We start from the raw sequence: 25,690 nt of genomic DNA, 5'->3' as shown, positions 1-25,690 counted from the left end.
CTGTAATCATATCAAGTGCAGACACAAAGTCATTCTTGTCTTGATGAAACACGTTCAGGAGATCACTTTACGCCTCGGATGTCTCAACCGATACCAAGGACAATCTTGCATGACTGCATGAAAGTCAAGTTGCCCCGTAGTCATGCTGATGAAACCATGACGCATAACATGAAACGCTTGTCGTTTCCAGTATTGACCGATCGGAAACCAGGTCGTCGTCTCACCCAGGTGATGTCCTCAGTAATGCTTGAGCTCTTCGGATTCGGGGTCCACTGCAGAGCCTTATATAGCAGTATGGCCACAGCGAAAGATTCCCCTTCTCAACCCATTTCACTCTTTCCCTTCTCACTTCGGTTACCCGATCTCTCTCCGGTTCTTGTCCAACTTGTCAAGCTTGCTTGACGCACCACGGTCTTTACAGCACCATACCTTACTACATAGACACCTAGACGGTCCATCTCCCAGCACTTTGTAGCCTGCTCATATAACCTTGACGGTATAATCACTTCACTAGCTTCAATACTACTTCCGCAACCTCTACTTCCTTCACATACCTACACTTGACCGGTTCGTCGACTATTCTACACCGTCCATTTCCGCTCCAGCATTTCCAATCCACGCGCTACAATGCACTTCCTTCTCGCTCTTCTCCCGCTCCTGTCCTTCACATCCGCTCGTCTCCCTCTCGGTGATCGCTCTCACATCTCTTCATCTCCCACTCATACCCAAGAACCACGACAACTTCTCGGTGGTCTGCTCGGTGGCGTCGTCGGTGGACTAGGCACTACTGTTGGAGGACTTGGTACGACGGTCGGTGGGGTGGTGGGCGGACTTGGCGGTACCGTTGGAGGTCCCGTGGGTGGAGTAGTGACTGGCTTGGGGAACACCGTTGGCGGCACAGTTGTCACTGTTGGCGGACTAGTCACCAACGTCTCCTCTCTCAATCTCGAGGTACTCGCGGATACCTGTGTAAGACTGGGTACCGCCATCCAGGTGTCCAACTCGGACACCGTGGCGGGCGGCGTCGTCAATGCCAATGCTGCAGTGACCCTCGCCGCTGGAGCATGTGTTTGTGTTGACGCTGCAGCAAGCGTGGGATTGTCGAGTGGCGTCCAGGCAAAAGTCGGCGTGATCGCTTCTGGAGGATTATCTTTCTCAGGAGATGCCGCTGCCTCAATCGCCTCTTCGGTAAGTATTCTTTCTGCTCCAGTCTATGGATTGTATGAGCTGACTGAGGGTTTGTCAACAGACTCAGCCAGGTCTACTGGGCATTCGGGCGGGAGTGTACGACTTCAACGTCGCCGAGACTTGTATCGCGGCATCTGTCTCTCTCACCAACTCTCATCATGACCTCCAACTTCCAGGAGGATCATGTTGTGCTCGAGGTGAGTGACTACTCTCCCTTCTCCCGTCAAAGCACTCCCTGCACCATGAGCTGGGCTGACTCCACCATGCTTTAGCATGTAACACCGGTTTCGTCAAACTTGGCAACCGATGCTGTCCTACCGGTTCGACACTCGATTCCAACGGGAACTGCTTCACCGTCCCAACTTGCTCATCCACCGAGATCCTATGCAACAACGTCTGTTACCCCAAAACCACGTACACCTGTCCATCAGGAGTCCCAGTCCAGAAGATGGCCAAGAAATCATCCATGGTCGACTGTCCTTCGGGTATGAGCAAGTGTGCTGTTGGTGTTTCGGGTGAGAAAGAGGGAAGATGGGAATGCGTTGACACTAGATCGGATATTGAGTCTTGTAAGTTTCACGGTGCTTTCCTGTTATTCACGTCGTATCTTGTAGCTGCTAATCTCGTTCTGGTTCATTGATCAGGCGGAGGATGTATGGATCCTTCACGATCTTTCGACCTATCAGCGGTCGGTCAAGGTCATGACTGTACCGCCCTCCCTGACGTCGACCAAGTCGCGTGTCTTTCAGGTTCATGCAAGATCCAATCTTGCATTCGAGGTTACGCTCTCGCGCGGAACGGGACTATCTGCGAGAAGAAAGTCAGTTTCGGCAGCGGCAAGAGGAGGAGAGAGACGAGGACCAATCAGACACGTATACAGGGGTGGTAGTTGTTCGTCTACCTGAGCTGTCCAGTAGAGGTTGGTGTGACGGGTGAGGAGGACCATCGGAGAGTAGTGCAGGCAACGACTTTCTTTCTTGTTCATGGACATTGTGTTTTTTTGCCCTTTCTTTTTGGTATCTTTTTGTTCTGCCTCTTTGCATTTCAGGATTCACCTCCATCGCGCTCTTCCCTTGATATGACATCGTCAGCCAATAATCGTCGTAGTGTACCATTATAGTGACTACACCGCATGCACACCTATCACCTTAGCGATTTACTCGGCAACGAACAACGGTGTGCTGTTATTGATCAGAGTCATATCTTCCTGCAGAGTGACCGACAACGACTGGAGGCCACATTCTTTCAGCTTTCAAATCCAGAACACGCCACCTCCTTCGGAGGATTATCAAAAGTCGCCGGATCATATCTCTTGCTTCTCCATCTTTAGCTTACCTCTCTTTCCATTTGATCATTCGACCGAAAAGTAGGATGCATGCATGCGTCTAAATGGCGAGAGCAGGAACAAAACAAAAACTACAGCACCCGGGATTCCCAAGTGGTCCCCCACCTTGGTACTAACCGAGCGATACACAGCTTAATTTTCCAAAGCGGACGGGATGGAATGCTTTCTGTGTTCTATGGCCGTAGATGAAAGACACGGACTTCTTGAAAGTATTATATACACACCGACCGAGAAGATATAAGGTCAGCAACGTGCTGGCCCTCTCATTTTACGCAACCTGCAACGGAAAAGGAGTACTGGGGCCCATTTTTGTAGTGCCAGGTTGTCAAGAGATAACGCCTACGAAGAGGAAAGGAGACATCTGATCGATCCGACCCCTCTGAATACACGTGAGCATGTCTAAATGTTATATGCATTCAGTCGGCCTTCCTGATAAATACGGCCGTCCCGTGATCCTTCCCACGATAGCCCTTCAGGCCACACCAGATGAGCATCCACCTTCTGCTCCGCCAAATCACACCAGTGAGCTCGTATCCATTATAGTCCCTCCTCTCCACTTCCCAACTTCACCGACGTACCTCCAGCTCACATGGAAAAAATCACTGCTCATCGCCTGATCTCGAAGCTCTTCTGCAACGTGGTCTCCGACTTCTTTTTCGCTGCGCTTCTCTCATCCAGGACCGATGCACCTCCAACAAGATGCGCTGGTGCTGCTCTACCTCCATCTGCAAAGACTGCCGCGTTGGTCGTTGCCATAGCCGCCGCACCCAAGTCTGAGGCGTGAGTTGGCAGACCTGGTCGAGGGATAGCATCTACAGGCTGTTTGAGATGTGTAGGAGTTGCTGAAGGTGAATGCTTGCCATGATGGATTAGGGCACTACGACATCCAATGTCAGTCTTTTTCTATCACGGTAAGCGAAGAAAGTGGGACGAGATCGTAGCACTTACAGCTCCTCCAACAACGTGGAATGTCTGTAAGCCAATCTGATGGTAGGGACATTTGTCTTGTGAATGTCGTTGCCCGCCGCACCAGGGAGATACCACTTGGGTCCTAACCAATGCTTCTTCACCTGCATCTCCCAGCCACTCTGTAGGACGGAGTTTCTAGCCAACTCGCACATATCCGCAGGAGTAAGCTTATAGATCTGAGCAGCACACGAATACTCCTCAAGAAGATGCGAAGCAGTGAAATGGAACTGAAGAGGGTCGTCTGAGGAATGACGTTTATGTCAACTTCGATCGTTCCACTCAAAGGTACATCATCCCCAGCCATACGCACCTGTTGAAAGTGAGACATTGAGACCGACTCGGAAGAAGTCCTTGAACGGATTCCTTTCGTACGTTAGGAAGAGTGCGTTGTTGCTCAATGGGGACATTGCCAAACCGATCTGCTTAAGGTAGAACAGATATTGCAAGGCGGGTACCTTCCTTAACAGGATACCGTGCGAGATCGAGTGCGCCGTCAAAAAAGCGGACGAGAGATGGTCGGGATCACCGGCTTCTCCACAATGGGGCCGAAGTACGAAGGTGTCTAGAAAGTAGGAGGTTCATCAGCAATTCGTCTTCACACAGCAGATATCACTCACTAAATCCTCTGCTTCGTCGCCAAGCATTCAGACTCGCCATATTCGCATACATATAGTAGATCCTGGTTGGTCGAGTCAGCTAAGAAAGGCAAGGACTGGCTGAAATGCCCACCAGTAACTGTAAGGCGGACTCTGCTTGGTGTCCCACATCTTCGCTGTCGGGAACTTCCTGTACAATCGTCTCTCGGGCTTTGACTCATCGTCAACGCTGTCGAAGCCGACAACTCGCTGGAGAAAGATATGCAGTTCGGGGTGGGATTGTGGGTTCTGAGTGACCTCGAACAACGGCTGGAAGAAGTCTGCCAAGACGTTCTTGATCAGTACAATTGCTCAGGCTGTGGCAAAAGATGGTGTCTACACAATCTACGCACTTTGAACGATGTCTTCGAAGTTGTTGACAAGATTTGACGCTTTGAAGACCTCGTACAGTCTCGGCAATTGAATGAGCCATCTCACGTTATGCGAGATGAGCTTGTTGTTCACTACCCATTTGGCTAGTTTGTCCCATTCGTTGATGTTTCTACATGATATGTCAGCTGAACGGACACTCCACCGCACGAAAATCGGCGTCTACTACTCACCGAGCGTAGATAGACAGACGCCACTCAGAATGCTGATACTTGCTCTGCTCAAGATCGGCAATCAACTCTATCGACAGCATGAGCGCAGTCGGACCTCATGGAGAAGAAGAAGAATTTTTACCTTGAGTCAACTCTGCCAAGTACTTGCCCTTGAGCAAATTGTCAGTCTTCAAGAAGATTTCTCGCAGTCGTGAAGATCCAGTTGGATTGTATCGATCATTAAATCTATCGAAACGGTGGAATTCCTATGTTCGTATATCAATAGAGTCAGCTACGATTTTCAATCCTTCTCACTGAGCCGACAGCTGACCTGATGGGCATGCATATCCAAGGTATCAATCGACAGATCGTACGCAGTCAGGTTGAGCGACTCGAAAACTTCCTCCAAAGTGAGATCTTTGCCGTCACGGTGAATGACAATTTCCTGTATGCACCGGCGGCATTCAGCAGGAAGCATGGCTCAAAGGGACTCAGTACTTACGTGTGGCGCCTTCCTCAATTTCGACTTGATGAAGCGCAGCAAATGCTTTTGGTTCATACTTGCGGTGTGGTGAATGTGCGTGTCGACTTTTCGGACATTGTAAAAGTCTCTGCACATGTTGGTCAGCAAAAGATCCGCCAGCAATCCTTACTGGCGCTACTCACCTGTGAGGTACGGCCTTCATATCTGCCAGCTCCTGGTATTCATTGAGGAGGCAGTACAAGCTCCACTTGCTCGACAAGTACTTCAAACGCCTGAAAGCGAAACTCTTCGCTGGTCCGTCAGAGCACACGCCGAGCAAATAGTCCAGATCCGTGAAATACTCCTTCAGGGTGGGTACTTTAGAAATTGGTGTTTTGCCCTTGACCGCGCCTCCATTTGCAATATCAGGTGATGTGGAAGATGAAGCTGTAGAATAGACCGTGAAAACACCCTCGTCGTTCAGCTCAAACGACCTGCTGGGATCGTCCGGCCCTGGGATTTTGCAATCCTCAATCTTGAACACTTCACTATCTCGAGTAGTATTGTACGACGATGTGGCACCTTTTTGCTCGTTGTCGTCTGCAGGCGCCGGCTCGGGGTGAGGACCATCGGTGGTCGGCTTCCAATGCCAATGAGGACCAGGAGGTGGAGGATATATCTTCCAGGGCGGAAGCGAGTCCGGTGCCGATTGTGTTGTATCTTCGCAGCCTTCTTGGTGGACTTCGGGCTTCAAGCCCATAACGTCGCCGAAGGAGCGTGGAGTGAACCCATGAAATTGACCGTCATGGTCTCGGGGATTATCCCCTAAACGCTGGTTGGACAGTTCAAGGTACTTGTCGCGCATGTCAAGACATCTAGCAAAGGATGCGCTGTCATGTACGATCAGCTGCGATCTATCGGATTAGGGAAATCCATAAAAACTTACTAGAGCTCTTCTAGTTCACTGCCAATACCTTGTTCTGCAAAAGCAAGTATTTGAAGTTCCATCAGTACTTTTTGGTCAAACACAACATTGGCTTGCTCAGACACTGGCGAAGAGGGCGTAGAACAATCAGGAGTCGAAGGATAAGTGCTGGGGGAAAACAGTCCAGAGATATAAAGATGTGGGTCAAGCATGTTAACGAGTCCTTGCTGCAGAACAATGCGTACACAAGTGGGATATGAAGTGCAGCGCTGATCGACGAGAGTCGAAAGTATAATCAGTCGTGAACATGAAGGGAGGGGGGAAGAGGGAAATGCTTGTAGCGATTATCAAAATAGCGTTCCCTGCAATGGGTGGGTCGTCCAATTCTCGTAGGTCCATCATCACTCCGATAAGCGTGTCAAAGGAAGCCGAAGGTTGGGTCGAGGAACAATGCCTCAGCCATCGATGCAACGTGCGTACGCTATTTCCCGCGCATGATGGACATAAAGAAAAAGACGAGACAGCGCTCAAAAGTGAGCCGAGCCAGCACAAACACGTTCGTCCGTTTCTATAGGACACCATAGACGACACAATGTCCACATCAAAGGACTTTGTACGGAGAGGGATGAAAGGATCCGTACTATACGGGTGAACGACGCTGTCAAGCTTTCCCAAGCAGAAGAAGAGATGACAAACAATCGAGGTACCGAAGCTCAAAAGTCCCGAGTAGACAAAGCATGGCACACGCAGGATTGCAAGTTCAGGGACAAGAGACACTCACCCGGTCCAGGATCAGCTACGGCTGACTCAGGCTTCGATTGCAGCCCCCCCAAAGATCCAGCACCGAGAGCTTTCAGCAACTCTCCGTCCAAACCTCTTTCTCTTGCTTCTTCCTCCAGATCTAGTCTCTCTTGATCGTCCAGTTCTTGTCTGTGGGTGATAGCCGGTTCAGGATCGAGATCCCCGTTCTCTGGTCCGGAAGGTGAGAGCAGCGATGATTTCTCGTCTCCTGATGGACCAAAGTTGACCTGTCGTTCAAAACGGGTGCTAAGATCGTCGTTTCCTGTTACTTCATTCTGGTTGGCTGATGAAGTTGAACGCATAGACATTCCACCTCCCCCTTGTTCCAGGTTGGCACCTTTATCTCCCAGATTGACCTGTCCAGGTGAGCCGGAGGGCCTTTGCAGAGTCTGACTCTGCCGACGAGGAAGAGGCAGAGCTCCTAGTTCCAGATCACCGGGAACCGTGCGGCTTTTCATACTGGTTCCCAATTCGGTCTTGCTGCTTGATGATCCGGCGTCTGAAACTGTAGACGGTGGTAACCGGGGTAGATGATGGGATAACCAGATCTCATCCTTCAGATGCAAGCGTCGTTCTTCGTGATAGTCGAATGCGGGTGATGCGTGGAGGTGAGGTGCGGCATCATCAAGATCATCAGGAGTGTGTGGTGGATAAGCTGATCGAGGGATCGGACGAGGGGATGGGAGTGGGGATGGCGAGTGACTTGGCAGCTCAGGAGAGTCGGACATGCTGTTATTGGAATGATTTTGCTGATTGTGTGAGATGCTGTGATGAGATGAGATGCTGTGACGGAGATGCAAAGGTCTGGACATCTACGCGAGGAAAGATTTATTGTTCGTTCAGTGAGGTCAGATGTCCGACTTGAGCGGACATCTCCACTTGGGAAAGACGAACGGGTGTCACGTGGCATATGTCATGGATAGGCGTGCAGGATCATCCCAGGGAGACGTTGTTGCAATCGGGCGTCAGCGCGTTGGCCGGCTATGCTATGCTGTGCTCATCATATGAACATCCCATCGTCCTTGGACCTCGTTGCGTCTCTCATTGACTAGGCTCCGCATCTCTGTCACGATCTATCACGCGCAGAGACGACATCGAGCACGATGGACTACGAGACGACCGATACTCCCAATCCGTTCTCCAACTCGCCATCACCTGTTCCGACCCCTATCTCGCGACCTACTTCACCCAACCTCCCTCTTCCTCCCTCATCCGTTGCATCCCCTTCACCAGCCCGTTCCCATGCTCGCAAATCATCGTCTCTCATATCGGCAGCATCGGGATCACCACCACCTACCCATCGTGCGTCTTTCCCCGATCCGTCTAAACTGCCCAAAAGTGGATTGACGATTGGTGGTCCCAAAGCAAAGGAGGGGTATTGCTGCGAGAGAGACAAAGAGATCGCTCTAGGAGAGGAGGTCCATATCGTCGATGCTTTCAAGACAACAGAGGGAGGCAAGGCGAGCTATATCACATATGTCATCCGACTAGGGGTAGGTCGAAACGATGTCTCTATTCGTTGCATTCGAAGCTAACATCGCATCTAGTCCAATACTACAAGACGAAGATACTCAGCCTTCCTCTCACTTCACCAAGCTTTGACCGGGCTTTATCCTGTTTTAATCATCCCGCCTATCCCCTCCAAACAGTCTCTCACAGACTACGCCGTCAAAGGCCAGAGTAAGGCCAAAGAAGATGCCACTGTCATTGCGAGAAGGAAGAGATTGCTCGAAGACTTCTTGAGGCGATTGGTCAGACATCCGATACTAGGCGGGGAGCATGTCCTGCATCGATTCCTGGAGGACGGCGTCAGCTGGGTCGGTATATTTTACACCTTGATCATGATTGTTCTCGAGACTGATACATTCGTACACAGTCCGAGGTTCTCCACTCTCCTCCAATCTCACTTCTGCCAAAGAATCCTCTTCATGCACCCTCTCACAACCCTACATTCCAACCTTCATCACCCACCTCGCCATCGGACTCCACGACATCCTCTACATCTTACATCGCTCATCATCTTCTCCCGACACCGTCACCTAATCACCCTTTACGTCATCCAGACCAGAGATTCCTCGACTCGGAGGTATTCACGGAGAAGTTCCAGAATCACTTTTCCGGCACTATGGAGAAAGTCAACCGGCGTATGACGAAGAGGTGGGGAGAGAGGGCACAGGATCTCAACGAGCTTGGAGCAGTCTGGAATGGATACAGTCTGGTCGAGCAAGGAAAGTTGGGACTGGCAATCGAGAAAGTCGGGCAGGCAGTGGATGCCGAATACTTGGCTACGGCCGCTTTGGTCAGTTGCCTCGCTTACCTCGAGTGGATAGGGCTGCAGCTGAAGTCTACTATCTAATAGCTACAAGCATGGGAACGGAGTACGACGGAGCCATTGCACATCTACAGCCAATTTGCTGCTTTGATACGACAGCGACTTTCCTTTCGCCATCAGAAACAAGTACAATATGAGCTCGTGCAAGACGCGCTTGAGGCACAAAAGGACAAACTCGAGGTTTTGGAGAATGCCGAACGAGAGGCAAGACGACTGGAAGAAGCGCTGGAACGAGGAGGACAAGGCCTGGTGGCTCCTCCTCCCCCAAGTGAGGAAGACAGGGAGCGAGCGGCGAGAGCAAAAGCCCGGGCGGCTGGACAAGGCTTTGGCTTGTTATCCGCTGTGAAACACAGCTTGAGCGGGATGATGGACGTGGATCCAGAGGCTACAAGAAGGGCCAATATTGGGAAGACACGAGACAATATATCACAGGTAGGTCGTTTGAAGCAGCTTTGCCCTCGGGACTGATTGAACTCGGCAGCTTGAGGACTCGTTGCAAGCTTCGGCACAGGATCTCAAATACGCTTCGACAACACTACAAGCGGACTTAGATAGATTTCAGAGACAGAAGGTCGCAGACCTCAAACAGATGACTATTCAGCTTGCTAAGGTGCACAGGGAGTGGTGTCGTCAGGTGGGTAGTGCTGTTTCCTAGTCCTCAACTACCAGGTCATAACTAAAGTCAACGGCATCATTAGAATTTGGAAGCATGGCAAGCTGCTCAGACTGCCATCAGGGAGATCGACTCTCATCCCAACAAACCGCCTGCCTCGGCGCTGCCTGCCGGACCTTCAACTCTCGATGAAGGCATGTCCTTGGAAGGGATGAGGGCGGAGATTGATCGAGTGGAAGCTGCAAACGTGCCTTTACCTGTCCCGGGCGGCGATGAGGGTTTAGTTGTTGTGGCCAAGGGCAAGGGGAAAGGAAAGGAAGAAGGTCAAGGTGAAGTGACCAGTACGGATGCAGCTGCCACTTCAGGCGAAGGACCACTGGGCCCGTTGTGATTGGAGCGTCGATACGAGAGACTGGACTGTATGCAATGTGTATATATATGGTATAATATGGATGCTGTGTGGCATGTTATAATGCGCAAATGTGCAAGGAACGACGTGAATGTTTTCTTTTTGACGTGATAAATGAGGGGAAGGAACAAGGGACTGAAGAAGCGTATAAACATCGGGATCTGTCATTCAACGACAACCATATAACAAACATCTTCACAATCCTTTCCATTTCTTGTTGAATGTCCTCAACGATCCATCCTTCTGGAGCATAGCACAGACAGACATCAGTAACCTCAGACATATGATAGACACAGTGAGCGGAAAGATATCGAAAACAAAAACCCCAAAGAGTATTTTCTTCAGTTACCGCTGCCCTCGATCCTTCTCGTCGAAAGCGTAAAGTTGCCAAACAAACAACTCAGGCCACGACAATGGATCCCCTGCCCATCCCACCTTCTCGATCCGATCTTGAAAGACGGAGACTGGAATCGACAATCGACAACGATCTATATTCACTCTCATTGTCTTCCCTTCCTACTTCTACAACATCCCAATCGCACTCTCACTCATTCATATCCACTTCGTCGTCATCCAACCTCTCGCTCGAATATCCTCGAGCGGACTCGGTCTCGATGTCTTCTCAACCTCATCACGGACACGCTCATGGACCAACAGGTACACCGCGCGCTGCCGCAGGTAGAAAGCTTTCCAGTACCGCTCACGCAGGCTCCAGGATGAGCAGTTTAGCTTACGGAGGTGCCAATGAGCAAAGCATGTTTGTGGGTGCGAGTCCTGTTTCCACAGCAGGACATCATGCAAGTGCTGTGACTCTCGGAGCAGGTGTCTTCAGGAGCAAAGGGGACGAGTATGGTGACAATACAGGAGGAGAATTCGACCCAGAGAGAAGCCTGGGGAGGCTGGTAGGCGAGTTGGGCAGAGTTATGGGTAGCGATGTGAGTGACAGATTATTGGATACTAACGAAAAACCACGAGAAGAAATCACTGCTCATACGCTCTTACGATGGTCACAGAGACTCCCATCACGACCTACGTCACCTTTCTCACCACCTCGATCTCCTTCCCCCCTACCATCATTACAAAACTCGCAACCAGCCAACCTTTCCTTCACGCTCACACGGAACGATCCTCTGCTTAGTCCGCCATCAAGTAATGAGGATACCCTCAAGGGTAGACCTGAGACCCAGATCAATACGCGGTTCTCCTCCCTTGCACGAGAACTGGGCGATGACATCCGAGCAACTCATCAGGGTAGATCTGCTCCTGTGCCAAGAAGAGCTTTAAGCGACTCGACCATTCATAATATCGTGCAAACCCCTGCGCCAAGCAAGAAGAGAGTCACTAAAGACAGGGGTGATCGATTGAAAGCTTTGCAAGATGAGAATCGACGATCAGCCAGTGCACCTGTAAGGGGTCAAAAAGATATGTCTGGGGACGTCACCGGCTTCACAGCATTGATGGCTACGCCAGCAAAAGGAGAGGAGTTTGGCACGCTAGGAAAGAATGCTGATGTTGGTGGAGAAGCGGGAGGTGAGTTTACTGCTCTATCGTGATGCGAAGTTGATAAGCTGATTGTTTCATTTCCTTGCACAGCCAATATCCCTCAAACACTTGCTACCCTTCATGCAAGACTCCGAGCTCTGGAGACCGAAAACACTGTTTCGAGACGACGGGTGAGGGAGCTCGAGGAGGAACTCGAAAAAGCAAGGGCGGAAGTGGACTCCGCGAAGCAAAGTGGTGGTAGCAGGCTAAGGGAGGTGGTAGGGGAAAAGTCAGGTGAGCAGTATTACAGACTTCACTGAACAGTGCTCTGATTTCAGACCCCTACCACAGCTCTGGAGGATTTGGTGAAATCGCTTCGAGCACACCTTGCTCGCCTGACAGTCGAAGTTGAGCAAAACAAGGCTGTGATTAGCGAGCTTCGTCAGGTAGCTTCAAGACCGGCCAAAGTCACCCCACCGCCCCACTCTCCTTCCGTCTCGACTGAGCTTGCTTCTTTGCGCCGTGAGATCGAGAGACTGTCTCGCGAAGTTGAGAAGCTTGGCGGGATCGTTGAGGAGGGCTTGGAAACTAGGAAGAAGGCGAGAGGCGAGAGGACGATGAGGATGGAGCAAGAGGAGATGGAGCGATTGGTCAGACAAGTTGTGGATGAGGAGACTGAAGAGCTCCGAAGGGCTCGGCGAGATATGGAGAGACGGGAGATACTTGAGAAGGAAGCGGATAGGCCAGCAGAGCCAACAAGATTAAGACAGGGTCTGCATACCGCTGCAAGTGACGTGCCCACTCTCGCTCCTCCTTCGGTCCAACCGTCAAGGTCCAAGACGAAGCCGGTCTCACAGCATCCCACAGCGCCGCCATCGGATGGCGATGACGGGCTATACGATTCTCCTACACCTCCTTCACGATCATCGTCACGTCTAGACTCACTCGATGCTCGAGAAACGACTCAACACAAGACGAAATCGAGCAGAAGAGAATCTCACCATCGGATCTCCAAAGAAGGACCTCATTCACCATTCCCCAGCATCGTAGGAGACGAGCTGGAGAAGGAGTTTTTTAGTCCTCTCAGACAAAACAAGTCACCTTGGGCTCACAACTTCACAAGGCGCGAAGCGGTGGAGGTGCGATCTACTGGCTCAGGATCTGGATCGAGAGTACCTTCCGGCCGAGGTTCTCCAGACGGGCAAGCTTTGCCTCCGCAGACTGTCCTAGCGAGAGTCGTGGCTGAACTCGAAGATGATTTCGATCATTACAAAGTGTTAGTGAAAGCGCTTTCTACTCGGATCAATGTAGTACTAGTCCATATATCGTGCTGATGTCGTTCGCAGGATTTATGCCGAGCTTGCCGATCAGTATAAAGTCCTCGATCCCGCCTCTGTATCAGCGAAACGACATGTCTTGGCAGACCACCTCCGCGAAGTCATAGATACGCTCGAGAAGAAAGCAGATCAGATTGGAGATCTGTACGACCTCTTGGCATTCAACGATAAACCGTTGTCAGCCTCTGGCCAAGCGACATCGAGCGGTAAGGGTGGATGGGTGGGGAAAAGCGTAGGTGACGTGATGCGGATGGTGAAAGAAAGTCTGGGCGAGGAAGGTTGGGAAAGACTGGAGAGAGATCTGAAGGGAAGGAGCGGTACAGTATAATGTAGTATCTTGGAGATAGTTGCTTGGTGCTTCGAGGGGGATTTGGTAGACTTTGTGTTGTAGATTGGGTGATGCTTGATTTTATACCATATCGACATAGTGCTTGGTAAGCAGTTTCTGGAAGTGGTCCTCTGAGCATCACAAGGAATCCAACATCTGGCTCATGATACATCTTGACAATGTTTGGTGCGGTTGTATTGATCGACGATGGCGTCTAAGGCGACTGTCGGGGTGCACAAGTGCACAAAACCTTTTGGAGGAGCTTTGGCTTCCAGTGAGTCGCACTATGAGTCGCACTATGAGTCGCACCATGAGATCGAGAATTGACGAGACGAGACGACGAGTGTGAACGCAAAGGAGAGACAGTGGGGAGTAGAAAGATGCGGCACGGAGAGGGACCAGTGAGTGCTTCGTTTCCTGGTCGTCTTTCGATAGAGAGTGTGCCTGTGGAGATCAGGACATGGGACCTGGTCTGTGTATGAGATCGTACATCACCGTGTTTGTCCGGTGAGGGACACGAGCTGCCAACGACACACTGCATAGTACGAGTACGCAACTATCACTCTGCACCAAAGAAAGAAAGAAAGAAGCGGACGTGATCGCGTGATCGCGAGTCAGAATCCCATCGACCAATACATACTGAATCACACGTCACCGATTCTTCCTAACTAACCTCCGGCATCCATCGACCAAACTCCACCAGTAAGTCCGACCAAGACCTACAAAACGAACCTAACCAACATGGGTCAGCTTGCCCTTCCCAATATTCAGAGAGACGACAACAAAGGAAGAGGAAGATAGCGCGCGAATAGATCAGGAGACGTCACGGAGCGTATAGTCATGAACCGCCTGTTATAGTTGTCCCCATGGAACGGTGAGACTGGTGCCAACGATACTCATCATAAAAGAGGAAGTGTGTGGGGGTTGCGGGTGAGTGGGTGGAGGCGAAAGAAGGGGACTACTGCTCACCTTCTACAAACTATGATATGACTTCATGATTTAGTAAAACAAAAAGAGGACAAAGAGCAATATCGAAACATATAGATCGTAACGGTTTCGTTGAGCGAAACTTTTGAAGATGCAGCTCAAGGACAGATTACGTAAAAGCGCCGCCCTCATACGTAAGCTTGTGATCTGTTCGGCCATGTCACCGATTCGCTCGTTTGTCAGTGTACCCGCATTCTGTTCTGCCAGACATGTTGTGTACGCTCACAGACGTGTAGGACAAGTCAACGCCATGCAATCGGTCTGTACAATTCGATACATGCATGACACTAATTCTAGCTATCCAGATCCATCCCCTCTTCTCCACCGGGACCAGCGCCTGTAGGCACCTGTCGAGCCTCAAATCCACCCTGATCTTTGCCAGCTCCCGTTGTAATCTTGACGTCTTCGCTGACAATCAGACTTCGGATGTTCTCTTTCGTCCAAGCGGTGGTTCCTCTTCGGAACTTGTAGTTTCGTGATTTGTTACTTCGTTCGTTCTGCGAGTGTCGATCAGATGTTAGCCCGGACGACATCGAGAAATATCCCGCGTGACAGGCATGACTATTTCACGACGAAAGATCAAAAGGTACACGAAGGCACACTCACAGGCATCTCGTAGTTTCGCAACATCTCTGTTCCAGACTTTGTGATCACCGCGACATCGACATTGGAACCGGAACCAAGATCGTTGAAGATACCCGATCGAATGGCTCGGGCGACCAAGGCGATAGCCTCCGCTCTCTGAGCAAGGACCTATGTCAGCTGACCATACGTCGGCTCCAGTGGGTGTATTTCAACTTACTGTCATATTCTCCTTGAAACTGCTCTCAAACACAGCCATGGCTGCTAAACTACCACTTCCCATCGTGACATATGGCAGCTTGTCGGTAGAACCGTGAGCGTGTACAGTAAAGAGGTGAGGTCCGGTAGAGTCGACACCGCCGAGGACGAGATGTGCTCCGACGTGGCCTTGGTATCTACAACGTCCTTCGTCAGCTTGCGAACGGTTGTGACATCGAAGCTGGTCTGAGCCCACCTGAAAAGATATTGCTTCAACATCGTCATGGCCGTGACGATACGTGCTGGTCGACCTTGTGAGAGAGCATGAAGCTGGAAAGGCAGATAAGATACCATGTCAACATCAAGAGCTACGGTTGAACGGTTCGAACCGATGAGAGCTGAGGCCACTCACTTCAAGGTTGGAAGAGATGAGGTTGGTGACGAATCTGGAAGGCAGTCATATCAGCGACGAGCGCACTTTGCGGAGTAGTTTGGGGAGGCAGAGCAAGCAGAGACAACGTACTCAGTGTCGGCAGCTGTACCAGCACCACAACATCTGATCTGGGGAGTAAGGTAATGGATCTACGATTTGAGAGTGTATCAGCAGGGAGGTCGACTAATGTCATTCACGCAGATCTGAGCTGAGTTGCGGCATTCTAGCTGCATGAGGCTATCGAGCAGCTCACCTTTTCGCAGTTCTTGTCTGCCACGATAGGTCCACCTGTCGCTCGAGTGTCTGCACCGAGACAAACACCTGGTTCTTCACCTGAATTACCTCCTCCAAAGACAACGCCGACAATGGTAGTACCGGTCGATGTGGCTGCGAGGGAGTCATCATGACGATACCAGTGGACAGTCGAGGAGATGAAATGGAAGCAGGGAGGTATATTATATTCCGATAGGTAAGGTAGCGATAGGCAGAGCAGAGACTGTATCAGCTGTGTTCCCTTCAATCGGAATGGCTCGACTCACCCTTTGGTGTCCCTTGTAATCGTTGACCCAAGAACTGGTTCCTCGCATGATTGGAGAAATCGAAACCGATATTAGGGGTCTCGGCAGCTTTGACTACCATCGTGACTTACACCTTCTTGCTGTAGGTCAGAGAGTGAAGAGAATGTATCGAGGCAACAGATCAGAAGGAAGATGTGCTGTTGATGATGATGGATGATGGGATGATGTGTAGACGCGCGTTCGTTGCACTGAAGCAGCAGCAGTGGTTGCGGGGTAACTTGACTAATCCAATGCTTCCCATGACGTGGCATTATAGTCCATCTTACGGGATCAAAATGTATCAGCTCGACTCTCTCGCTATCTGACCCTGAGACCGGAGAGAGAGAGAGAAGCAACGTCAACGCGCGCTGCAGCGTGTGTCAGTCGTCACACCCGAACTCCCACCGTTGCAGTCAACGACATACCTCGATCAATTTGATATACAGTCGCATGTTCCATCCCATCACTCTTGACACGACAAGCACAATGCAAGCATTCCGTAACCTCTCCGCTCAGATGCCAGCGATGCCCGCTGTGGACGTCTCGGCCGTTTCCAAATCATTCCGAAACACCGTCCAAGCCACCAGGTAAGTGACGACATCCCTCCCTGGTGAACCGCTACGCTCGTCTTCGTGCACGCTGCTGATTGCACTTGTTCAATAGAGAGAAGATTGGTCAAGTCGGTCCTGACGGTATCACAGAGTGAGTCAACGCTTCGTCCGTTCCTTGTACAATCAGGTCGCACCTGTGGCTGCTTTGTCCTTGCCGCTGGTAGTGTGACTGATGTTCATTTGGGAAATCAGGCTTCCGACTGAGTACAAGCAGCTCGAAGCTCGAGTCGACGCTCTCAAGGATGTTCACCAGAAATTGTTGAAGATCACCAAGGTTCACGAGCGAGAATCGGTCAGTCCACAGTTCCAGCTATCTGATTCCTTTAACGCTGTCACATTGATGATGAGCTAATTCATCGATGAATGCGTTGTGCTTATCCGGAATTTGTACAATAGTACGACTACCCTTCCGACGTGACTGAGGGATTGTCAGAAGTCGGTCACCAAGCCGCTTCCGCTTGGTCTGCTTTCGCCAACAAGAACCTCAAGGTGAGTCAGCTGGCCGTGGATTCTCGACTCCGATGCAGCAAGCTGACTCTCTTTCTGTTTGTACGACAGAACACGAACCTTCCCATTCCTATCCCTTCACCTACTCCAGGAGAGACCCACCAACCCAAGACTCTCCCCCATGCTATCTCTCGTGCTGCCAAATCTGGTGCTACAGAGCTCGGAGCTTCTGACCGACTTGGTATCGCCCTCGGTGTTTACGGTGCTGCCATGGAGAAGGTATGTCCTAGACCCGCGATTTTCAGCTTCAAATCCCGTACGATACTCCTGACCAGGACGGAGCTGATATCGTCGATAGGTTGGAGACGCTCGTATCTCTCAGGATGGACTCATTGCCGACCGATTCGTTACTCCTTGGCAAGCAACTCTTTCCACCTCTATCGGTCTTGCTATGAAGGCCAGGGCAAACGTCAAGACTGCCAGACTGGAGCTTGATTCTGCTCGTGCTGCGTGAGTTCTCATGCTCTCTCGTTATGACTACCTCTGTCAGACTAAATCTCGCAATAGGTTGAAATCTGCTGCTCCTGCAAAGCAAGAACAAGCTCGGTACGTGTTTCCTCCTCTATGATGCCCTATCTTTCGCTGACAATAATATTGACCACAGTCTGCACGTCGAAGAGGCTGAGGACAAGCTTGTCCAAGCTACAGAGACCGCTATCGGGCTTATGAAGGCTGTCCTCGAGAACGTACGTTGCCCGATTTCTTTTAGCTTTTCTGACCGACGGGCGAGATACACTGTACTGACTCAAGCCTCGACAGCCGGAGCCCCTCCAGAACTTGTCTAATCTCGTCAAGGCGCAGCTCATTTACCACTCTACCGCTGCCGAAACTCTCAGCGTCAGTCTGATAATGTTGGTCGTCGAGATATATGGCTGACTTTCTTTGTGGAAAATAGGGCATCCAAAGTGAAATCGAGGACGCAGCCACCGCAGCCGAAGGCGAGTACAGAACCTCTCGAGGTGCATAAGCCTTTGCATTCGACGTGCACTAGGATCGGAAGTCAACTTGTAGATAGATCAATGATTGAGGGACCGCTGGATTGAGTCTTCTTTACTGATGTCGTAATGACGAATGTGATTCGATGAACGCGATTGATAAGCTTGCATCAGCTAAATGACAGTATCTACTGAAGTACGATGTGAAGCAGGAAACAGCGAAAAGTAAATGTACTCATGGCAAATGACTTGAACTGATATGGTAGGCTTTGGGTGGCAGAACTGATTTGTGGTATGAGGGGACACTTGCAAGCCTTGAAGGTGGGAGAGGTATGTCGCGGGAAAGCAAGACGAAAGTACGCTAGACGGAAGTACGGCCTATTCTCTCACATCCACCACGCCTACAGTGATTCATCATTCCAGTGGATAGGAAACGTCAGACCTGGAGACCACTCACCACTTCGGACAAGTCTTCATTTCTCTGCAGGACTTTCTGCACTTGCATTATATCGATGTTGAATCCTGTCCTCCTCGAGCTGGCGAATCCACTCCTTCCAGCGGACGACTCGGAAGGCGCGACAGATGTGCCAGGCTCGTGGACGATGATGCGAGCTTTCTGGCAGACGAGATCTGAGACGTACTCGACATCGTCAGCTTGCTCTCGGACGTGTCATCGGAATGGTCAGAGGTCAGCGAGCTCACCGGCAATATAGCAAACTGGAACCAGACTGACACTTCTTGTGCACCTGGCGAAGGTATAACACAAGCTGTGCACGAGCTGCTGGAGCTGATCTGGACTGATTGCCAATTCGTCCAAAAGACAGATGTAGTGTGTTGGTCTTGCCGTTCCCACCCTTCCGGCGTGGGCTTGGAGGAAGAAGTCGAAGGCGTATGGGTGGGTCACACTTTGGTCGACGACTAAACCGCTTGGGAGATTACCGGATCGGTCAACATCGCTGTCTCTGCCGAAGAACCGAGTAGTGTGCCTCTTCGCACAGATACAGAGAAGAATGCGAGGTCGATACCCCTTTTCCAGCTTTGCGCAAGCCTTGAGCACCGCGTTATGCTCGTAGAGAAGCGCAGCAGCGTATTGACCTTCAGAGATGCCGTCACGGAAGATGAGGATCCGATCGGGATATTCGTCGTTGTTCTTTTTGAAGATCTTCAGGTGTTCTTCGACCATGGAAGAAAATTCGACGATAATCTCACCACGCCCTTCTTGCAGTCGAATCTGGGCCGAGTAAGCGTCACAGTCGCGACTGTAGGTGGCGATGGTACAAGCGACAGTTGGTGCAGAGTCGTCGCCAGACCGGACGGGAGGCTTCACCACGATCAGCGTGGTCATTGGGTGTGAAAAGAAAGAGGAGTACAAACGACATACCAGACCCAGATCACCTCCTAGCAGCATGGTCTTGCCTTTCTGCATGCCTGGAAGTTCTGAGATGGGCACTTGGTGAGTGAGACCGCCAAGTTTGCTCTGATAATGCGTCAGCCATTCGCGTTACGAACGATCTCCGCAGGTGACTGACTTGAATCTTCATTACTAAGTTTCCCGTATACGCGTCGATACCTCTGGGAGTCCTGATTTTGGCGGCTTGCATACACTGGGTGGGCACCGGACCTGACAAGTTGATCTCAACAACAGCAATGGCTTATACTGTCGATATCTATCGAGATCTTCCCACCTTTGAGGTCTGTGAAAGAACTCTTCTTGATCTGCTCGTAGAGCCAAGCGTCTCTGAAGGCGATCAGCTCAAGCAGGAGGTACGAGAGACCGGACCTACCTTCCTGGGAGAACACAGCAGATCAACTGAGGTGCACACTGGCCAGCTATGTATGCAGCTCTGGCCGCTTTTTGCAGGGCATTTTGATATTATGAGGCTCCCTGGGGTCGATTGGACCGATACAGTCAGGTCGTTTGTTTTCGACGTCGACGCCATGGACCCCAAGGACATTGCACAAGTATGTGATGTACCGGTGCATTTCGTCGGTGTCGGTATATTTGTCGAAAGAAATTACGGACCAGGCCACGAGCGGCTTCTTGCCGTTGCGGAAGAACTGTGCAGGGCGAGATGAGCCAACGCGAGCGATTTTTTCGGAAGAGCTCAGAGCAACTCACTTGTTTGCCACGCAGATTCCAGCCTCCATCCAGAGCACGAACCTCGTTGCCTTTTGCGTACACGATACGAGGAGGAGGAAGTATACGAGCTCGAACCTGGATCATGCTCGTGTTGACCTAAATTCCGCTCGGCTCAGCAGCCTAGCGCCTACCAAAGTGCCTCCCTCACCTGTAGACCCCAAGCTGCGATCTTCGCTTGTTTTTCGTACGCCAATTCTGCTCGCCAGTTGTTCACGGCAAGAGCACGTTCCTTGGGTCTGACTGCGCTGACCTTGATCAATCTGTGTTTCGCTTGAGGATCAGCTTGCTATCACCAGAATGAAAATGTCAACTGACTCAGCAGTCTGCTCGGCTGTTAGCCTGGTTGGTGGCAAAGAGTTCCAATCCGCCAGACGAACGAATTCGAGTGGGACGAAAGCCTTTTTGCCGTACTGCAGCGATTCGTTAGCCTAGACAAGCCGAGTCCAACAGGTTCAAGACTTACTTGCACACATGGAAGTCTTGGCTTGGTCACTGGGGACTGGTGAAATTGCTGATAATAGTCGCAAATGGAGATGGTCTGATCTGGCTGCCCGTCTCTACCTTCGATGCTGAATTTTATATTCTGAGCACATTCACGGGTAATCGAGAGTATCGTGTGCAGCCTGGTACTCGAGCGGTGCATGACCGTGAACTACACCGGATCAGTCTTGTTCAGTGCCTAGCCAGCCAAGACTCACTTTGGCTCCCCGAAGTATCTTCTTAACGATGTTAATATCATATTCGCCAAGCACATCAATCTCCCGATTGCCACCGGGATGTCCTCCAAAACCGCCTCGTCCCCGGGGTGGCCCGCCTCGAGTCAGGATCTTGCCGATGACTTCAAGGGCTGGACCAGTTGCCAGAAAGGCAGAAAAGCCTATGTCTAGATTGAGCAGAGGCAAACCGGAGCTGGAGTATCGGAATGACCTAGAAAACACCGAGTTTAGCTTGCCCAAGAACCGGGGGAGTCAACTCACTGCATGAAGCCCTTGCATACCACGGCTCCTTGGGGAATTGCGACCGCTCCAGCTAGGCTGAAGAACTTATTCCCAGTCGCACCTACTTGAGCGTACTTCTTACTGGGTAAGTCCCTCATCAGGACGTTGGTCGCCATCAAACCTGATAATTTGATCTGTCAGCCTTGGCGCCACGAATGAAGCAGACCGAGGGATAGCTTACCAGTCAGGCACTTTTCTTCGTTGGAAGGGGCGCCTTTATCAGCCTCGCAGAAGTTCATGACATACTGCAAATCGACAATCGCCACAAGTTTGAGTGTGACTTTCCAACGACGATATTCGTCATCGGAAGATGTGGTATGGCCAGCTCGAGCCACGACACCGTCTGGGGCTACAGCGGTGAGGAAACTTTGACTTTGATCTGAGAGGCATATAGAAGTCAGCGGGTCGACCACCATCACATGGTCGGAAGCCTCACCTCCATGGTAATCAAGGGTCCAAATAACCATCCTCTACTTGTCAGCATTGAGCCATACTGAAGTGAATGCACTGACCTTTTCCAATTGGGAATGGGTTGGTTGGGTGTGAAGACGTTCTTCCTTCCGTCGTAGGCACTGGCGGCGAAGCCGTCAAGCCATTCTCCCTTTTGCTCCTGGCAAAGCTGCTCCCACACCGCTCTCAGCAATCCTTTGGGCTTCTTGGCATTAGCGCCTTTGGCGACCTGCGGTTCCATGTCTACGTCGTAGTGGCTAACAAGCCATCGGCTGATTCAGCTCTACAGTACAACCGTGCTGACGAAGACCAGGGCTTACTAAATCACTTTGGCTTTTCCATCTTTGGCTCTGACTTGGAAGAAGTTGGCAAGCACTGTAAGGTGTTTGCCTTTCTCTCCATATCCTGGCCGAACGTAGAAACTAGTGAGGGACAGCTTCTCCAGAGTCTCTGTTACATCAGATGGCTTGTCCTTGTTCAGATCCCTCCAATCGCTAGCGAGACTCGGAGGCGGATGATTCCTGATCGCGGATCGGACAGCGGTAGAAGAAGGTTCACGTGGAGCGCTCGTTTCGATCCCATACCTTGAGGGAGGATCTCGAGCAGTGGAAGCTTCTGACCTTGGCGGAATGGGATGAGGGCGGTAGGCTTCCCTCGCTGCTGGATAATCTCTCGCTGAAAATTCCACTCGAGCCGGGGGATCTCGCTCATTATAAATAGCGCGTGAAGGAACATAGCGTTCCCCTTGAATGGAGGAACCGTCCTGTGAACGAGTATAGTCATCGTATCTGGAAGCTTGGGAAAGTTGAGCAGGGGCAGTAGAAGTTGCGCTAGAGCGGGCGTAATAACCGTCGTCCTTCCAGACAAGGAAAAGAAGGTACCAAGTCAGTATGGGGACAGTGTCAACGGGAGATTACACATTGAGTTGAAAGCTTGGCATGCACAAGTAGCGTTGGTGATCGATATGGTCTCGAAGAATTCCAAGGTTAGGAGGAAGACAGGTGATGTACTATCTTATCTCATAGATCTGAAGACTTGTATAGTGCAAACGGGAAAAACAAAAGTGTGGCGGAAGCTTGTCTTGTTGCACTCACTTCATCATAGGTCCTCCTTCCTCTTGCATACTCTCTGTCGTCGATACCGTCGTAACGAGACATCTTGCACACTTAATGACAAGCCTAATAAATCTCTCAAGGTCAGTCAGATACAGCAAAGCCAGTAGGCGGGGGCACACGGAGTGCCAGAGATCCTATCTTTCTGTGAGGGCGAGGACATGGAAGAGGAAGGTCGGGAATGAATAGGTGGAGCAAGCAAGATCCCTCTCTCACTTCAACGGAATTGTATCAGCAGGGGATGGAAAGTGAGGAGATTACGTGTAGCGGAAGTCTAGGAGGAATACGCTTGATGTCCATACAGTCTCGGAATGAACGGGAAACCAGGTAGAGAAGAGAAAAAGAAAAATTACATCTCTGGATAGGTTTATATATCCCTTGCTCAACGCGCACGGACCGCCTTCAAACTCAAGATGAGTAGTAATGCAGGCCGGGGACGGTGTGTCCATGCAATTGTAGCTTTGGAGCATCTGGGGCTTAGTGAGGACTGGCAAACAGCGCAGACCAATGATACAGGTCAGAATGACTTCGACTTCAGGATCGGACAAGCCTCCAAAATAGGTACGCTGATCATGACAGATAGGACAGGATGAGCTCTTGGTAGAGGGGCTGTCGGTGACACCTTCTGGGCCTCTTCCTACCGTGTATCGCTGCACGACATGTACCACAGCGATATGGGTGTAGTTTCCTTCGCATCTTCGTCTCTGCTTTTCTCGTCACGTTTCTTTTGGACCAGCCGGTTAACTGTTTTTACCGATCTTCGCATCCATTTCCATTTCATCCCGCTGTTCATTGTCACTCATCGACATCTGCATCTCTCTCTTCACAAAACATCCAGACGTCGTCTGACACACGATCTCCTTCACTGCCCTACGACAGACACTCACATCTCACACCGTAGAGATCTAGTCCACGATGATATCACGCAACAAACGACCAACGACATTCAACCCCGCTCACACCCACCCTGCTTCCATCTCATCTGTACCATCCATCCAATCCAAAGTTCACATTTCCACAACGAACGGATCCGGATTCATCCCGGACGAAGCGGCTCAATCGGGTGGAGGCGGTGGAGGTGGGGTGGGTGCTGGCTCCGAGGCAGGCATGGAGGTGGTCGTTGATAAACAGGGAAATCAGGCGGGGAAGAAGGATGGTGGTCCGGAGACGACGGAGAAATGGGGGGATGTGAAGAAGGTACATCCTGCTTGGGAAGGGTTTGGGAAGAGGCCTGGAGGGAAAGAAGAAGGGGACAAAGCTAAGCTTTGATATGAGTGAGTGGTCTCATAATCTCCCATGAGAGGATGTAATGCTGATCAGATCGTACAGAAACCAACATCAACCCGTATTGCCAACCAACTTTCGCCCTTCCTCGTCTTAATCAAGGCTGGATCGTTGTTCCCTGAGTATGTATCAATGCACATCGCCAACATCATGGGCCCAACATGCTCAACCGATATGTACAGATATGCATGACTTGTTGTATGTTCTGTTCTAACCGACTGCTTATCACCATCCTCCCTACTCTGACTCGCTTCCGTTCGGGTCCCACTCCCTTCCTACTGCTTAGCCAGTACGAAGGATGACGTGCACGCCCGAGTCGGTGTTGATGATCCCGCTGATCTCCCCGACGCCAAGGGCGAACGTCGCATCCTGTTTCGAAAAGCGAAACTCATCAGCCAGCCAAATCTTTTTGCCTTAGATATGATCGCCCTTCTGCTTTCCTTCTGTATTTCCCTCATCTCATTATTTTTCCATGCAATGAACACGGCACAATGGCTCTCCAATAGCTCTCCCCATGGTACTCAATTCTACTCGAAATTTATTTGATCGTATGGAAAACAGAACTCACCTCGAAAGGCTTCTGCATCTGACCCCTTGCGAACCATCCGAGATCCCCGCCCTTTTTGGCACTGGAACAATCGCTCTCGGTCGACGCGATCTTAGCGAACTCCTTCTGGAGGTCGGCGGGAGGGAGAGATTTCAGGTGTGCGGTATGTTTCTCGATGATGGAGGTTGCTTGTTCGGGCGTGATGGTGATGTTGGCCTAGAGCGCGGACGTCATCAGCACCAATGTCAGCGCTTTTGCGTTTTGCTTCGCAGCTGGAGCAGAGCAGTGATGCGATATGAATGACACCCGATGATGGAAGACGATTATAGGTTGGTTGAAGATGGTTGGTTCAAAGGACATTAAAGGAAGTTCACATCGAACCACCACTCACATTCCTCCACGAAGCAGGTCTTCTCGACATTGCATGTTTAGCCAGAATATGACTGGCTCTCACTTGTCCCTCTTTTCCACCACCGCCGGATTTACCGCCACCCTCCGACGAGCTCAAGTACTGGGATGCACCTGGCAATTGACGGATCTGATCAGGTGTGAGGTCGGGCGGTGCGTCCCATGTGGATGTGCCCTTGGCGCTGTGATAGAAGTATGGAAGGGAACGGGAGTTGGAGAATCGGACTTCCCAGCCTGACGACGACATCTGATTCCCATAAAATCAGACAGCAGTCAGTGGTCTGGTCATCGATCATTGGCGGAAGGTAGCGTTGAGGAAGATATAGTGGAAGAGGACGATGGCAAAAAGGAATAGGCATTTGTGTATTTTGACTCACAATGTCTAGTATTGGATTGTTTTGCTCGATAGAAAGATCTCACTGCAGGCGAGACTCTGTCGTCAGTTCTACTCGTAGTCAAGCAGAACTATCGTTGTGCACCGAATGATTTGAGCAACGTCAAGAACGTTCGTCGTCGGTGACAAGCCAACTTTCAGACTCGCTTGCACCTTTCGACGCGGTCTGACTGCGGGT

The 25,690-nt window shown here is 50.9% G+C and overlaps 9 protein-coding genes and 1 non-coding gene across 10 annotated transcripts; 5 read left to right on the top strand and 5 right to left on the bottom strand.

Annotated features, from left to right (window-relative positions):
- Window positions 1-627: 627 nt before the first annotated feature.
- Window positions 628-2,077, top strand: IAR55_001075 (uncharacterized protein; the record flags this gene model as incomplete). Its single annotated transcript, XM_066944204.1, has 4 exons — window positions 628-1,188; window positions 1,250-1,385; window positions 1,461-1,757; window positions 1,833-2,077. 4 exons carry the CDS (start codon window positions 628-630, stop codon window positions 2,075-2,077), a joined length of 1,239 nt encoding a protein of 412 aa, XP_066805405.1.
- A 525-nt stretch (window positions 2,078-2,602) lies between these two features.
- IAR55_001074 lies at window positions 2,603-2,717 on the bottom strand. Its single transcript, XR_010824792.1, has one exon. It is a non-coding gene; the product is annotated as a 5S ribosomal RNA (ribosomal RNA).
- Window positions 2,718-3,139: 422 nt separating this feature from the next.
- On the bottom strand, window positions 3,140-7,596 carry IAR55_001073 (AMP deaminase; the record flags this gene model as incomplete). Its single annotated transcript, XM_066944203.1, has 13 exons — window positions 3,140-3,410; window positions 3,482-3,743; window positions 3,813-4,064; window positions 4,120-4,181; window positions 4,232-4,418; window positions 4,491-4,639; window positions 4,701-4,767; window positions 4,822-4,945; window positions 5,011-5,124; window positions 5,182-5,290; window positions 5,346-6,032; window positions 6,089-6,122; window positions 6,849-7,596. 13 exons carry the CDS (start codon window positions 7,594-7,596, stop codon window positions 3,140-3,142), a joined length of 3,066 nt encoding a protein of 1,021 aa, XP_066805404.1.
- Window positions 7,597-7,971: 375 nt separating this feature from the next.
- IAR55_001072 (sorting nexin-41) lies at window positions 7,972-10,204 on the top strand (the record flags this gene model as incomplete). The annotated part of the gene is made up of 6 exons (XM_066944202.1): window positions 7,972-8,361; window positions 8,416-8,685; window positions 8,745-9,167; window positions 9,228-9,632; window positions 9,682-9,834; window positions 9,899-10,204. 6 exons carry the CDS (start codon window positions 7,972-7,974, stop codon window positions 10,202-10,204), a joined length of 1,947 nt encoding a protein of 648 aa, XP_066805403.1.
- A 431-nt stretch (window positions 10,205-10,635) lies between these two features.
- IAR55_001071 (uncharacterized protein) lies at window positions 10,636-13,369 on the top strand (the record flags this gene model as incomplete). The annotated part of the gene is made up of 5 exons (XM_066944201.1): window positions 10,636-11,157; window positions 11,236-11,752; window positions 11,816-11,998; window positions 12,056-12,980; window positions 13,051-13,369. The coding sequence occupies 5 exons, from the start codon at window positions 10,636-10,638 to the stop codon at window positions 13,367-13,369; spliced, it is 2,466 nt and encodes an 821-aa protein (XP_066805402.1).
- Window positions 13,370-14,649: 1,280 nt separating this feature from the next.
- On the bottom strand, window positions 14,650-16,208 carry IAR55_001070 (uncharacterized protein; the record flags this gene model as incomplete). The annotated part of the gene is made up of 8 exons (XM_066944200.1): window positions 14,650-14,853; window positions 14,963-15,097; window positions 15,159-15,333; window positions 15,393-15,466; window positions 15,549-15,582; window positions 15,660-15,718; window positions 15,823-15,956; window positions 16,109-16,208. The coding sequence occupies 8 exons, from the start codon at window positions 16,206-16,208 to the stop codon at window positions 14,650-14,652; spliced, it is 915 nt and encodes a 304-aa protein (XP_066805401.1).
- A 404-nt stretch (window positions 16,209-16,612) lies between these two features.
- IAR55_001069 (uncharacterized protein) lies at window positions 16,613-18,211 on the top strand (the record flags this gene model as incomplete). Its single annotated transcript, XM_066944199.1, has 10 exons — window positions 16,613-16,713; window positions 16,790-16,828; window positions 16,930-17,029; window positions 17,134-17,226; window positions 17,296-17,463; window positions 17,543-17,694; window positions 17,752-17,790; window positions 17,849-17,930; window positions 18,004-18,081; window positions 18,140-18,211. 10 exons carry the CDS (start codon window positions 16,613-16,615, stop codon window positions 18,209-18,211), a joined length of 924 nt encoding a protein of 307 aa, XP_066805400.1.
- A 354-nt stretch (window positions 18,212-18,565) lies between these two features.
- Window positions 18,566-22,924, bottom strand: IAR55_001068 (uncharacterized protein; the record flags this gene model as incomplete). The annotated part of the gene is made up of 18 exons (XM_066944198.1): window positions 18,566-18,580; window positions 18,637-18,809; window positions 18,882-19,500; window positions 19,561-19,656; window positions 19,709-19,800; window positions 19,865-19,917; window positions 19,964-20,001; window positions 20,199-20,237; window positions 20,299-20,415; window positions 20,468-20,579; window positions 20,635-20,729; window positions 20,783-20,971; window positions 21,018-21,246; window positions 21,297-21,438; window positions 21,499-21,689; window positions 21,830-22,024; window positions 22,088-22,623; window positions 22,862-22,924. The coding sequence occupies 18 exons, from the start codon at window positions 22,922-22,924 to the stop codon at window positions 18,566-18,568; spliced, it is 2,994 nt and encodes a 997-aa protein (XP_066805399.1).
- An 870-nt stretch (window positions 22,925-23,794) lies between these two features.
- Window positions 23,795-24,148, top strand: IAR55_001067 (uncharacterized protein; the record flags this gene model as incomplete). The annotated part of the gene is made up of 1 exon (XM_066944197.1): window positions 23,795-24,148. One exon carries the CDS (start codon window positions 23,795-23,797, stop codon window positions 24,146-24,148), a length of 354 nt encoding a protein of 117 aa, XP_066805398.1.
- Window positions 24,149-24,445: 297 nt separating this feature from the next.
- On the bottom strand, window positions 24,446-25,365 carry IAR55_001066 (uncharacterized protein; the record flags this gene model as incomplete). The annotated part of the gene is made up of 3 exons (XM_066944196.1): window positions 24,446-24,532; window positions 24,732-24,926; window positions 25,102-25,365. 3 exons carry the CDS (start codon window positions 25,363-25,365, stop codon window positions 24,446-24,448), a joined length of 546 nt encoding a protein of 181 aa, XP_066805397.1.
- Between the last annotated feature and the right edge of the window lie 325 nt (window positions 25,366-25,690).

This window comes from Kwoniella newhampshirensis, chromosome 2 (genome assembly GCF_039105145.1).
Source record: "Kwoniella newhampshirensis strain CBS 13917 chromosome 2, whole genome shotgun sequence".
Taxonomy (NCBI): domain Eukaryota; kingdom Fungi; phylum Basidiomycota; class Tremellomycetes; order Tremellales; family Cryptococcaceae; genus Kwoniella; species Kwoniella newhampshirensis.
The sequence above is the reverse complement of the archived record's forward strand: the minus strand, read 5'-3'. Positions and strand labels throughout refer to the sequence as shown.